General features: G+C 45.8%; 1 protein-coding gene across 1 annotated transcript in view; it reads left to right on the top strand.

Annotated features, from left to right (window-relative positions):
• Positions 1 to 15,039, top strand: part of LOC144679053 (dyslexia-associated protein KIAA0319-like) — a 116,746-nt gene that overhangs the window by 35,723 nt on the left and 65,984 nt on the right. Inside the window, exons 3-4 of the mRNA XM_078539313.1 lie at positions 2,999 to 3,097; positions 10,239 to 10,336. Coding sequence (XP_078395439.1) covers positions 2,999 to 3,097; positions 10,239 to 10,336 — 197 coding nt within the window. The remainder of the gene's footprint in view (positions 1 to 2,998; positions 3,098 to 10,238; positions 10,337 to 15,039) is intronic.

Raw genomic sequence — 15,039 nt, 5'->3', positions numbered from 1 at the left:
CAGGTGTCCCTACTGCATGGCCACTTCCCTCACCTACCCTGCCCCCCACCTCGATTTCTTGTGCGTGGGATCCAACGCCAGGATAGCAGCTGCTCCCCCCTTGAGAACAGTCGCCTCTGAGGTTGGGCAGCAGTTACCCCCGGACACCCCCCCCACACCCCCCCCACCCCCCCAAAACTGACAACAGCCACTTCCCTGGCAGGGCAACACTTCAGCCCAGCCCCCTGGCGCTCCTGAAGCTTGCCAAGCAACAGGCGACCCAGGTGAGCTGTGCAGAATGTTGCTGTGCACTCAGCTCCAGTTCCCTCAAAGTGAAGGCCGCCAAGTGCACGTTGCCTGTATGCTGTTGTGAAACACGTTGGCGTGCTTTCCCGCCGACATGGGTGAACGATCCAGCGGGAGTGCAAGAGCTTGGCGGCATGGTCTTTTGACGATATGTTAATGTATTGCAATGAGCTCCCCGACGACCATTGGTGGGAAGCGCAGACTGCCGTTGGCAGGCTGAGCGGACGATCGCGACCTGCCTTCCTGCCGTCGTGAAACCGATCGCGCCATATTGTCTGCGCACCCCACCTATCACGCCTGCTGCCAGTGGGCACAAAAATTTCCCCCACTAGGTACAGTGTCAGTGAGAAAACTATGATGCCAGGAGATTATGGGTTAATATAATAACATTGATGTTCTTGGTGTGGAGCTACATGTGACATCAGATGCAGAGCTCAGAGTGGCCTAGTTGAGGTCCACGTGATTAGGTTGATGGGTAGAAGACAGTATGAACTGTGAACTGGACAAGCTGACCTCTGCACCTGAACTTTGGATGCATTTTGTTATTGTGCGAAGCTCTGATCTTGAGAACGCCACCAATTATGTCCTAAGTATTGTTGATTGAGAAGGGTCTTGAAGAGTACAGCTTTTTGGGTGAATTTTCAAGTTTCCTAAATGTGGAACTGGAGGGGAGTGGTCTGCCATCCCATTGCTGCTATTGCTGTTGCCATGGTAATGTTTCATCAAGGCCCACCACTGAGTGGACTGTCCAGTTTAAAGTGCTAATCGAGGTCCGGTGTTATGCTTAGGACCCTGATTGCTAAGTTTTGGTCAGCATGTTGTTGCACACGTTCCAACCAGCATTTGATGGTTGTCTGGCCAGGGAGAATTCTGATGGTGAAATCCTCTTCATTTTCATGCAGTTGTGAGGAGCAGGAATGTGAAAGACCCACAGCATAGTTCACCATCTCAGGGCCATGCACAAATTGGCCCCCATGTTAGCCTGAATAATAACAGTCGCTGCATTTCAAGTTAAGTAATTTGGCAGTGAAATACCTTGACACATGAAAATGTACAAATAAATGCAATGTTTGTTTGTTCTTGCTCCCCATCAGCCAGATTTGCTTGCTCTCCAACGTCTTATACGCTGTTTACATTGTGCCTGACTTTTTTCTTGTCTATTAATGGAACATTTACTTTGACCTTGGATCATTGCCTCTTTAGCCTTACCTCTTAACCTCCCCTTGCCTGGGTATTCATCTCCACTCATACGGCTGAGTTAGCAGAACATTTAGGGAATCTGTTGATGCTGTTCCTTCACTTTACTCTTGAACGATAGGTCCTAGCCAATAAAGGTGGACTGCCATACCCCAATGTGTCTCTGTTTGCAGAGAGCTGACTCATCCTAGTATTCTCAATAACCTTCTGCATTTGTTTGCCAAGTGTGTGTAACAGTGCTGTGGTGACAAAAAAAATTCTGTTTGTAAAAATGGTATATAACACATTTTGCAAGAAAGCTCAATACAGGGAAGGAGAACATTGCATTCAAGTCTGGCCTGGAAAGATTATACCAGTTTCTGAAACTATGAATGCTAGATTATTCCTGCAAAAAAACCTAGCCAAGGTTTCAGGTATCCAGGTGAAAGGCCTCTTTTAAAGAATAACTGAAGATGGACTTTTTTTCTATATTGCTAACAGCTTGTTAATCAAATCACTTTCTCAGAAATTGTTTATTTCGAAGGTAGCATTTTTGGAATTTTGTTGAAAGGTCATTAATAATGAAGAAACTATTTTCATTGAGGAATTTTATCCCATTGTTTTATCATTTATTATCTGAGTGACTACAAAAGTTGTCTGTTTTATAAAAAACACATGCAACCTCATCAAAGTGATTTACAAGGCTAATGGGATATTAAGGCGTTAAATAGTAGTGTACAGCATGCATAATCCCATCTGTTCCAGCACTGAAACATAAAAGTCAGAGGCTGACGTTTTGCAGACAGGTGATATTGTTGAAAGCATCATGCGAGCTGAATTGAACCAGAGTTTGGGCTATAAATTATTGAGAGCATGTCATTGTATTAAATAGCATTTCTCATAACCTCAGGATATGCCAAATAACTAAGTATTTTTTAAACTTTCAAAAATATGGTATATTTATTATTTTAAACTGCTGTACAATCTAATAAAACTAGCCTTAGGATCAATGGAATATGCCCATTACAATACATTTTTATTTCTAAACTCTGCACTACATTTTCTACTTATAAAGCTTAAGATTGAAGGATGCCTCTACTCAAACACTGCGTTTTAAATGATTGGCTTTTGAAATGTTTACTTATTTTTATAGACATGAGTGCAAACTCCACTCCTCAAGCTTTGTTTAGAAACAGCCTTTCACATGAAGCCCATGATATTACTTTGAAGACTGCACTTTTGAAGTACTTTATTGGCTATGAAAGCACTTTGAATGTCACACAGTCTTGAAAGGTGCTATATAAATGTGAATCTTATTTTGATGTATCCAGATTATCTTTTAGTGCTGTTTTAAATTTGGTCAAATTCAGATAGTTAGGGAATTACCACCTCTACAGAAGTTACCATTCACTGATTCACAGATATTGTCTTGAATGGGCAAGACCGTGTTAAATACATGAATGGTTGGTGGCTGGCACTTTTATTGGTTACTTTTGCTGAACAAGTTACTATTCTTTCTTTCTCTCTCTTCTCACAGTGAAGGAACTCGTTGTATCGGCTGGGAGTAACATAGTGATCACACAACCTAAAAATTCTGTGGAGCTGAATACCTTTGTGGTCCCCGCACCATCTGCAGGTGAGTCTTGTATTGAAATGTGATTATACATTATGCATTTGAAACAGTCGACACTTCACCTATATCAGGCACATATATATATACATATGTTTGTGTGTGTGTATATATAATATATATATATATTATATATGTTTATATATATTATACATATATATTATATTATATATATATATATTTATTTATTTATTTATCTGTGTGGAGGAAAGTTACATGCCCAATGTGGCACAGTAGCAGATGTTTGACAAACTGTTGGTGATAAAGATGATGGTGCAGTTTTGTCTGATTGCTCAAGGGTTCAGTAACCACATGTTTTTCATACATACAATAGATCTGTGCAAAATGTGCAAGAGGCACATAATTTTGGTGTGATTAGGTTAGTGCCAGCTTATCTGTGCTCTTCTATGAAAATAATGTTGTGGTATCTTTTAATTCCACCTGAGAGGGTTTAAATGTTTCATCCACTGTTTAAGGTTTCATCTGAAAGACGCCACCTCTGACAGTACAGCACTCCCTCAGAACTGCCCTGAAATATCAACCTAGATTTTCTGCTCGGGTCTCTGTAGTGTTGCATATTATCACAGATGTAGCCAGTCAAATATCGCAACCTTTTCTCCCCAAGCACTTGGGGGAGTATCTTAAAACCAGGTTATTTTGAGTAAGCTTATTCAAGTGATACAATTTTTGTGAGGGAAAAACTATACCATTTATAAATACAACAAAACTATTGACCTTCTAGTATAAGAGCAAAATACTGCATATGCTGAAAATCTGAAATAAAAGCAGGGGCAGAAATTTTCAGTCGGCGTGTGGGGGCATGCATCCCGACGTCACCATGCGCCTTTGTGATATTTTGTTTGGCGAGCGTGTGCCGGAGTTGGCTGCGTGCCCGCCGAAATGTAAACGGCCTATTTAAGGTCATTTAGAAATTAATTGAAGCACTTGTGAACACTGCTCATCCAACCTTAAGGTTAAAGTGAAAAGCCCAAGCGGCCTTCGCGTTTTTCAGGAAACCTCATCCATGAGCGGGATGAGGTTTTCTAAAGCTTTCATTAAATAAATAATTTTTCATAGATATGAAGGGACATGTTTAAATAAATTTTTAAACTATTTGTTTAATTGTTTTAATATCCATTCAATCTCCCTGAGGCAGCTCCGTGCCTCAGGGAGATTGCTGCGCTCTTTTGTGCACATGGGCGAAAGAGCGCTGGCCCCAACTCTTCCCTCCTTCCCCCTGCCCGCACAGGTAGCGCTGAGCGCTACCTGTCACGTATTACGCTGGCCGGGCCTTAATTGGCCCGCCCATGTAAAATGGTGGTGTGGAGCCGATCGCGGGTGGTTATCAGCTCTGCTCCCGCCCAGCCCACCCTCCATAGGAAAAATCCTGCCCCAGCAAATGCATTAAAAGCTGAGCAGGTCTGGCAGCTTCTATGGTAAGAGAAACAAAGTTAACGTTTCAAGCCCATATGACCCATCTTCAGAGCTAAAGAGAAATAGAAATGTGATGAATTTTATGCTGTTTTAAGAGGGGGTGGGGCCAAATAGAAGGCCAGGGATAGGTGGGAACTAAGGAGAAATTTGACAAAGATGTCATGGACTCAGGACAAAAGGAGTGTTAATGGTAGTATTAAAGACTAAAGAAGGTGCTGATAGTAACACCACCCACCCCCTCTTAAACAATATAAAATCCACCACATTTCTACTTCTCCTTCACTCCGAAGAAGTCACATGGACTCAAAATGTTAACTCTATTTCTCACCCCACAGATGCTGCCAGATCTGCTGAGTTTTTCTTGCATTTACTGTTTTTATTTTATATTGACATTCTAGCTCCAAATAAATATTTAGTCTCAGAATTTTGACACTGCAAGTTGCAGCACTGCAGTTTCTGCATTGAATATGGAATGGGCAGGTCATTTTGAAAGGTTTTGAGAGCCAGAAATTTCAGATCCTCTGAAGTGTGAATGGTGCTGTGCACAAATGATGAAGTATTGCTGAGCCAGTAAAAAAGAAAACCTTTATATGAAGTTAAGAAACATGGGTTGGGGCTGTTACAAGCCCATAATTTCCTTCCACATTAGGAATTGGACTGTTACCATGAGTTGCATTACCCCTCTCTCCTCTATGCTATCAAGTTTCAGAGATGCACAGCCAAGGTAAGGCTGCATCTCTCTTTAATGCTGGGATTAGCAAGTGACAAGAAGTTGGTTCAGTTGCTTAAGGGCCTGATACCTTTCTCTGTCAGCTGTGGCACAGTGGTCACATTCTTACTTTTAACTTAGATGATTGTGGCTTCAAGACCCACTCCAGAGTCTTGAGGACATAATCTATGCTGACACTCTCATGCAGTACTGAGGGAGTGCTGCACTGTAGGAGGTACTGTCTTTTAGATGAGAAGCTAAACCAAGGCCCCATCTGTCCTTTCAGGTGGGTGCAAGATCCCAAGACACAATTCGCAGAAGCTTGGAGGAGCCATCATTGATCCTTCAACCATCAGTTTAAACAGATATAAAAACAAAAAGTAGCTGGAAAAACTCAGCAGGTCTGACAGCATCTACGGAGAGGAATACGATTAACGTTTCAAGTCAGTATGATTCTTCATCAGAACTAAGGAAATATAGAAATGAGGTGAAATATAAGCTGGTTGAGGGGGGTGGGACAGGTGGAGCTGGATCGAGGGCCAGTGATAGGTGGAGGCAAAGAAGAGATTGCCAAAGATATCATAGACAAAAGGTCAAAGCCCTCTATCCAGCTCTACCTTTCCCACACCCTTCAACCAGCTTATATTTCACTTCATTTCTATGTTTCTTTAGTTCTGATGAAGAGTCATATGGACTCAAAACGTTAACTGTATTCCTCTCTGCAGATGCTGTCAGACCCGCTGAGTTTTTCCAGCTATTTTTGTTTTTGTTTCAGATTTCCAGCATCTGCAGTACTTTGCTTTTATCTTAGAGTTTAAACAGTTGATCTGGTTATTTATTTTTTGCTGCTTTTGGGATTGTTGTATGCAAGTTGGCTACCATGTTTCCTACATTACAATACTTCAGAAGTATTTCATTAGTTGTAATGTGCTTTAAGTTTGTGAAAGGTGCTATAAAACTCCAAATCTGTTTTTCTTTCAATCACCCTTCTCTTCCCCACTCACCTATATTTGATAAATTTCCATTTTAAATCCAAGTAATCCACTCTTACTGCTGTGACTTCAGCTAGAATGTTAATATAGAAACGTTGAATAGGTCGTTTAGAATGGGCACTCCTGCATATGTGATACTTATTTTTTAAAAGGGAAATATATAGTTGAGCCCAAAGTGTTCAAATTTGGCTAAATGGAACTAACCTTATTGAATTTTTTGAGAATGAATAGAGAAAGCAGATAATGGCAGTGCAAAAGATGTAATTTGTCAGGATTTTCAAAAGGCCTTCAATTAGCTGCCCCATAATAGACTAATGAATAAGGTCAGATAATGTGGACTTGGGGCAAGTGGCAGAATGGATTGCTAGCTGGCTTCAAGATTGGAAGCGGAGAATGGGAGTTAGAGGGTAGTTATTCAGAAGATGGGAAGTGGTGTTTCACAAAGATCAGTGCTGGGACCATTGCTGTTTAAAATTTACATTAACACTTTGGGATTTGAAATCAAATACACAATTTCTAAATTCGTGGATGACACCAAATTGTGGGGTTAGTGGGGGGAGCGGTGGTGGGGAGGAGATAGACTATACTGAGGATGACTGCAACAAATTACAGGAGAACGTTAATAAACTTACAGAATGGGCAAATAATTGGCAAATGAAGTTCAACACAGATAAATGTGAGGTAGTACATTCTGGTAGGAAGAATAGGGAGGCTACTTATTATTTGGAAGGTGCAAGTTTGGGTGGCGTAGAGGAGCAAAGGAATCTGAGTATAAATACACCAATTACTAAAAGTTGTGCCATAGATTAGCAACACCATAAAAACAAGCAAACCAAGCACTGGGCTTTATTTCTGGAGACGTAAAATTTAAAAGTCAGGAGGTTATGCTAAACCTATATCGAACCTTAGTTGGACCACACTTAGAGTACTGCAGCTGTTCTGGTTGCTATATTATAGAAAGATATTGAAGCACTGGAGAAGGTGCAGAGAAGATTTACAAGGATGATACCAGAAATGCATGGGTATTCATATCAGGAGAGGATTGACAGGCTAAGTCTCTTTTCTCTTGAAAAAAGGCGGCTGAGGGAGTGACCTAATAGAGGTCTTTAAAATTATGAAATGCTTCAATAGAGTGGATACAACAAGAAAATTTCTACTCGTGGGGAAGGGCATAACTAGAGTCCACCAATATGAGATAGTCACCAAGAAATCCAATTGGGAATTCAGAAGAAAAATAATGGAAATAGGTGGGAAAAGAAAAATCTATATAAATTATTGGAAAAAAAGGGGATCGGAAAGGGGGTGGGGATGGAGGAAAGAGTTCATGATCTGAAATTGTTGAACTCAATATTCAGTCCAGAAGGCTGTAAAGTGCACACTCCTCAGCCTGTGGAGCCGGAGCTGCTAGGGTCACAGAAAGATGGGATTTGGATAGGCCAGATACTCCTGGAGTCACCTGGGTGGATGGCCCCAGGGTATGCACCTGCTGATCCTCCTCCCTGACTGACTTCTTGAGGAGAAGGGGAAGCTGGAGTGAGATCAAACTGCTCCGCAACCCCCTCGCATCGACACTGCAGGAGGCCAACTATGGCCTCAGCGATAGAGTTCAGCCCGCGCAACAGTGCAGGATCGATGTCTTGGACCAAGGTCTCCGTGGCGGCCGTCATCCAACCAGTGTTGACCTCGGTGCATTCACATGCTAGCGATATCACCTCAGACTGAAGGTGGACGGACTCGTCCATTGTGTCTTGCAATCTGAGGAGTGCAGCGGACATTCCTTCCTGATGTTCCCAAGCTTGCCTTTGTAGCTCCAGCAACTGAGGTATGACCAAGTTCAGAGGCTCGTCATCTGACTTGGATTCAGCAGATTTCTGGCCTCCAGCAGTCCTCCGAGTGCCAGATATCTGGGAAGTCCCTGCTGCCGCCCATTGTGAATCAGACAGTGCGATGTGCTTGCCAGATCGTGACTCTGAGACTATTCTGGAGCTCGGTCCCCAGAAGAGTGAATCTGTGCATTGGTGGAGGGTTGGGTGAGTGCTGTGATGGGTCTTCAATGAGGGTGCCTTCAGATCCTTCCTCCGATGTGTCTTCGGGGCTTGATTGGAGGCCCTGGGTCATAGACTCTGCCTGTTGTTTCCCAGATGTGCCTGTGAAAGCAAGGAAGGATAATTAGTGCATGGCAGTGACCTGTGAAACAGGACACATCACTCACAGCAAGGTTGTCTGATGGATGTTGCACTGCTGGATCCTCACTTGGTAGAGCACTGCCAACCTCACTGTCAGCACAGGAACGGTCCAGATCTTCACTGGCCGGCTGTATGACTGTATTTTCAAAGCCCGTGAGGACCTTGATTTCAGGCAATCCTCCACCAGTCTGCGACCTCTCCCTTTTATTGTGTGCCAGGTTGTCCTGCATGAATAGAGATGGCGAGGGGGTAAGCAGGGTGCCTGCCAGGCCAGATGATAAGTAAGCCTGGCATGTGTGTGGTGAGTGGCCCCATGGATAGGATGAGGACAGTGAAGGTCTGTGTGAGAGAGTGAATGGTGATGTCTCTTGAACTGGCAGTGAGTGAGATCCCTGTGGATGTGTGATGGGTTTGTGGGCATGTGAGTTGAGAGCGATGAGAAGTGACCTACCTTGTCAGAACGGAGGAGATCATTCATCCCCTTTCAGCACTGGGTTGCTGTCCTCTTTTGCAGGGTGTTGGCACTGACCACCGCTGGCACCAGATTGGTGATGTTGCTGCCCCTCCTGTGTCCAGATCGGAGGTCGAGGACATCATGGCGGGCCTCCAATGCGTCCAAAAGGCGCTTGAAGGACGTGTCACTAAACTTCGGGGCTGCAGTCTTCTTGCCTTTTGAGACCATGTCTTCTTTGCAGTAGTCTTGGGCTGGAAGCTCTGAGAGGTGTGTGTGTGGCTGCACTTTAAATATGGCACCCGGCGAATGAGTGCCCGCCTGCCATTGAAATGCCGTGTTTCCCAGGAATGCATGATTAATGAGGCAGGATTGGGACGATACAGCATGAAAAGCCGCTATTGTGGCCGGTGGGTACCGCAAATCTGGGCCAATCCCCTCCCAAGCCTAAAAAATAGACCCTGGTCTCTTGGTAGTGAAATTAGGAAACATTTTTACACTTAAAGGGTGATAGAAATTTGGAACTCTCTTCTACAATTGACAGTTGATGCTGGATCAGGTATTAATTTTAAATCTGAGATTGATCAATCTTTTGTTAACCAAAGATAGTAAGGGGTGTGGGTGAGCTTATGGAGTTAGCTAATGGATCAACCAAGATCTCATTGAAAGCCAGTACAGACTCGGTTAAATGTCCCACTCCTGTAAGCCACTTGTATCTGGGTTAATTGGATCTGTAGTTAGTATCCGTTCTCTTCTCTTACCCCTCTTAAACAAATGACTCTTTTTCAGGCTCGCTTGTCCCTGCCTTAGATTGATTGGGTCAGTTTCCCTTTGCTCCATGTTTACCCACTCAGGAATCTCTCCCTAGAGTCACTCCATTACTTCTCTGATTTGAGGTATTCAGCTTGACAGTATAAAGCCTTCCTCATACTTCTACATGAGTAGTTCTTTCATTGGATCCAAGATTTTGCCTCCGAAAATAATTTTTAAAAAGCCTTACATTTATAGAGTCTGATACACAACCTTGGGCATCTTGACTTCACAACCTATTTAACACAAGTGCAGTCACTGTTGTAATTTCAGAAAAGTGGCAGCCAGTTTGCGCACAATAAGATCCCTCAAAGCAGCAATGTGATAATGACCAGACCATCTGTTTCAGTGGTTTTGGTTGAAGGATGGATATTGACTAGGACACTTTAAGCCCCTTCACATGTCACTAAGTATTATATCTCCAAGCAACAGTCTGATGGAAAAGGTAACAATGTGGGCAGAAAGGATTTGGATTTTGAGCATGGCAATAGCCATTTTTTGGGTCTTGGCTAGTTTGCTTATTTGCATGCACAATGCTTGGTTGATGCCTTTTTTTTCTCTTCAGAATCACCTTACAGTTATCAATGGAATTTAGTGAGCCATCCTGTGGACTTTGAAGGTGTAATGGAAGGCAAAGACTCCCCGACACTGAAGCTATCTCAGGTAAAGGGGGAAAAATCAATTTAATTAAAACATGGGAAATGGGAAATGAAACTGAAAACTACGTTCATGTCTCAAGTGAGACCTTCCAGGAAAGTTGGTCTGATGTGAGGTCACTGCAATTTCCTGAAGCCCACAACAAAATGAAACCTCCCTTTTATTACACAATTGCCGATGACATCATGAGCCAGTTTTAAAAATCTGCAATTCAGGCCTTTGAAAGCTCTTTCCCATGAGTTCTCATGTTTCTGGTCTCCCCCACCCCCTCCCCCCACCTCTCCTGTTGTATGCAAACCTGTGACAGAGACATGAGTGTCATAAAATCCAGCCTAATGATTTCCTGTAATCTATGATTGCAGCTAATAATGTTGACAGTACAGGGGATTTGTTGGCAGATATGTTGGCATTCAGTTGAGTAGCTATTAATATAACAATACTTCTCTGTTCACCTGTTAATTCTAGCTGGTTGGGGAGTGCTGTAAGTAGTTGTCAAAAAAATCTTAAATACCATGAAAGTTGTACTGAGCATTTTTTCTTTCTTACTGGTTTGTTTTTTTGTTCAGTTTTATTGAGAGTACTTACTTCTGCAGAGAGGTGACCATATCCTAGACAGCCTGTGAGGAACATTACTGTATTGTATCGAATGACCTTCTTTGCTGCAACCATTCTATCGTCCCAGATTTGCACAAAGCGCGATAGCGGGCGGGAAAAAGGATGTTTTACCCTTTGGCCGCAATGGTGGCTTTTTGCGCCATATCATCCCATTCCCAACCTCATTAATAATGCATTCCTGGGAAACATGCCGGGTCGCTGACGGGCGATTCTGATTCTACCTCCGGCTGTCATCTCAGGCTTTCAGTAATCTGGGCACCATATTTAAAAGGTGCCCCTGCACAAAGCTAGCACTCACTAAGGCATCAGAAGCTGCTGGAAAGTCATGACTGCCAAAGGGAGGAAACATGCTGCTCCCAAATTTAGCAGAGCCTCCCTCTGGCACCTACTGGACACTGTGGAGGCCCACTGTGAAGTCCTCTACCCCTGCTCTGGGTGAACGCCAGCAAGCAAGATCACCAATCCAGCATGGGAAGCGGTGCAACGCCCTGCAAAAGAGGACAGCATCCAGTGCCCAAAGAGGATGAATGATCTCTGTTTCGCCAGGGCGAGTCACTCTTCTCATCACTCTCAACTCTCACATTCACAAGCCCATCATTCATTCGTAGGGATCTCACTCTCAACCACTTCAAGGGACATCACCATTCGCACACTCACACTCACACCTTTACCTGCCCTGCGGATCATGTCCTCATCCTGTCCATGGCACCACTCACCACCCACACATGCCAGGCATCCTTATCATCTGGCCTGGCAGGCGTCCTACTTACACTCCATCTGTATTCATGCAGGACAAGCTGGCACACAACAAAAGGAAGAGGACACAGACTGGTGGAGGAATGCCAAACGTCAAGGTCCTCACAGACTTTGAAAGTAGAGTCATCCAGCTGGCTGGCGACGACCTGGACCGATCCTGTGCTGACAGCGAGGTCAGTGGTGCTCTACCAAGTGAGGATCCAGCAGTGCAACACTGATCAAGCAACCATGCTGTGAGTCAGCTCCCCTGTTCTGCAGCCCCCTGTCAGGCACTAATTATCTCTCCTTGCTTTTGCAGGCTCATCTGGGAAGCAGCCGAGGGGTCCACGAGTCAGGTCCTCGACTCAAGCCCCGAAAAATCCTTGGAAGTGGAACCTGATGACACCCTCATTGAAGACCCATCATAGCGCTCACCCTCGCCCTCCACCAGCGCAGTGACACACACCTCGGTGGTGCCTAGATGTAGAGTAGCCTTGGGGTCACAATCTGGTGAGCACATTGCACTGCCTGGTCCACAGCAGGGACTTCCCAGGTGTCTAGCACTTGGAGGACTGCTGGAGGCCAGAAATCTGCTGAGTCCAAGTCAAATGACAAGCCTCTGGACTCAGTCATACCTCAGTTGCTGGAGCTGCTAAGGCAAGCCTGGGAACATTAGGAAGGGATGTCCACTGCACTCCTCAGATTGCAAAGCACAATGAAGGAGTCCGCCCACCTTCAGTCTGTTGTGAAAGCGTTGGCATGCCAATGCACTGAGGTCAACACTGGCAGGATGGCAGCAACCATGGAGACTTGGTCAAGGACATCGGTTCTGCACTGCTGCATGGGTGGAACTCTATCGCTGACGCCATAGTTGGCCTCCAACAGTGTCAATGTGAGAAGGTTGTGGGGCAGCTTGATCTCACTCCTGCTTCCCCTTCTCCTCAAAGAGTCAGCCAGGGGCCATTGAGCACCCATAGGGTGGAGGATCAGTAGGTGCATACCCTGAGGCTATCCACCCGGGTGAGTCTGTCAGTGTTTGGCACATCCGAATGCCCTCTCGCTCCAGCTCCACAGCGGGACCCCGAAAGCAGGCTGGGGCCCGCAGGTCGGAGGAGAGTTAGGAAGGTTAAGAAGATGCAGTTGCATAGCCATGATATGACAAAGAACACAGGGCACAAGTTAGCTGCCATCAGCTAGACAGGAGTCAGACATGCACAGAGGCAACGTGAAGATCTATGGAGTGTCCTCATTGCATGTTGTCATCATCCTCCTGGAATCTACCGACTAGTAGTGCCTCCGCTCCTTTTCCATGACATGAGCCTGAACACTGAGGGTATGTGCACTGCCATCAGTCTCACAGGGGTAAAACGTTCACAGGTACAAGGTGGGGATGTCAGGACTGACCTCACTACATCTCATCATCATTCTCCATGAATCTTGCGGCTATGAGGGCCTCTTGAACATGCCTGCCTCGCCTGGCCAGTGTGATGGCCTCATCGCAGGTAGCCTCGCCTTCGAGAACCTCATCACCATCATCCCCTTCGGCGTTCTCCTCATCGGGGAATATCCAGGTCCTCCCCACTTTGCAGCACAAGGTTGTGGAATGCACAGTAAGTGACGATGATGCACGGCACCCTCTGGGGACTGTATTGCAGGGCTCCACCGGACCTTTCGAGGCACCAGAAACTCATTTTCAAAATACCCATAGTTTGCTCCACCAAAGCCTGGGTGGCAGCATGAGCTGCACGGGCGTCATCAGCCATGTCCTCTGTGCGTAGTCTTTGGTTCCCGAGGAGCCAACCCCATCCACCCTCTGTGGACCCTGGAAAATGTCAGGGATTTGAGACCTGCTAAGGATGTGGGAGCCGTAGATGCTCCCTGGGAACTATGCGCAGACCTGCAGGTTGCGTTTGTGGTGGCCGCACACCAGTTAATCATTCAGCAAGTGGAAGCCCTTTCTGTTGACCTATTTGACTGCTTGTTGCCACAGAGATCTAAGCGTCGCATGAGTGCCGTCGCTAGCACCATGCACCTGTGAAAACCTGAGACCTGCGAAAATCCCAGTGCTCTTGCTTCCTGCTTTTCCTGATTCCAGGCGAAAAGCACAAAGTTTCCGTGCCTTAGCAAAAATGGCTTCCGTGACTTCCTGGATACACTTGTGCGTGGGATTTGTGAAATCTTGCACAGGTCACCTGTGGAGCCCTGGAAGGAGCCACTGGCGTAAAAATTGAGCACCGTTGTCACTTTCACAGCCACTGGCAGTGGATGCCCTCAGTGTCCCCGTGGCGCCAAATCCTGCAGCAAGTGGCAGATGTGACTGACCAGTTCCCTAGACATGTGCAGTCTTCACCAACACTGGTTCTCAGTCACCTGCAGGAATGACAGGCGCTGTCTATAGGCCCTGGGTCTAGTGAGATGCCTACGAGCGACGGTTCTCTGCGGATCTTCAGTTGTGTATGCAGCAGGCCCTGCTGCCCCTTCATCTTGAGGGAGGTGCTCCTCCCTTTGTCGAGCCAGGTGCCTCTGCCTCTCTCTTCTTCTTCTCTGCTCCCTGTAAGCCATGAGGCATACCGCTAAATCACCAGACTCCATGATCCTGATGTTCTCCTCCTGCAGGAACAAAGAGAGTGATGTGTGGCTTAGCAAAGGTGTACTAAGAGCCTCTCTTGGTTAGGTCTGAAGGCCCCTTCACGCATGCAGGCCACTTGGATGGCCAGTGTGCAGTGCGCTCATTGGCTGTCCGGAGCCCCACCCACATCCACCTCACTCCACTTTACTGATTGGCGGCAGCTTTGGCCATTGGACTGCATGCTGTGCTCTCAGCTCAGGGGCAGGCATTCTCCTAACCCGCACTGCAAGGCTGCACTGTTGGCATGAACCATAATGGAGACTCGTCCACATCTTAATAAAGACATTGCAAAGGGGCTGTGACCCTCCCCACTAGTGACTGCGCCTTGGCCACCTTTCGCAAGGGGATTATATAACTTGCCCAGTTGGCTAATTGCTCTGCTGCCTCTTAAAATGCACATTAATTTACAGTCTGTGCCTGAGGGGTGAAAACTTCTGAAGCGTTTGGTGGCACCTTCATGCTTTTGCATTGCTTGAGTGGGCAGAAAATTTTCAGAGGCCCAACTCCAAGCATCTCAATGGAGCTGCAGCTGAACGGTCTCAGCTGTGGAAGAATGCTCACTTTCCACAAGATTTTCCATGTGCATGGCTGCTTCCCTCAACACCCCACCCCCATCCCCTGGCATGTACTTGAGTCTTTCCTTCAGCCTGTCAATGCTGCCTCCCCCACCCCACTGCCCTTCCCTCACCACCCCCCACCCCCAATCCCCAATCCCTCCCCCAGCTTGACC

The sequence above is a fragment of the Cetorhinus maximus genome, chromosome 3 (genome assembly GCF_964194155.1).
Source record: "Cetorhinus maximus chromosome 3, sCetMax3.hap1.1, whole genome shotgun sequence".
NCBI classification, from domain to species: Eukaryota; Metazoa; Chordata; class Chondrichthyes; order Lamniformes; family Cetorhinidae; genus Cetorhinus; species Cetorhinus maximus.
Note: the sequence above shows the minus strand (reverse complement) of the source record. Positions and strands in the feature narration are given on the sequence as shown.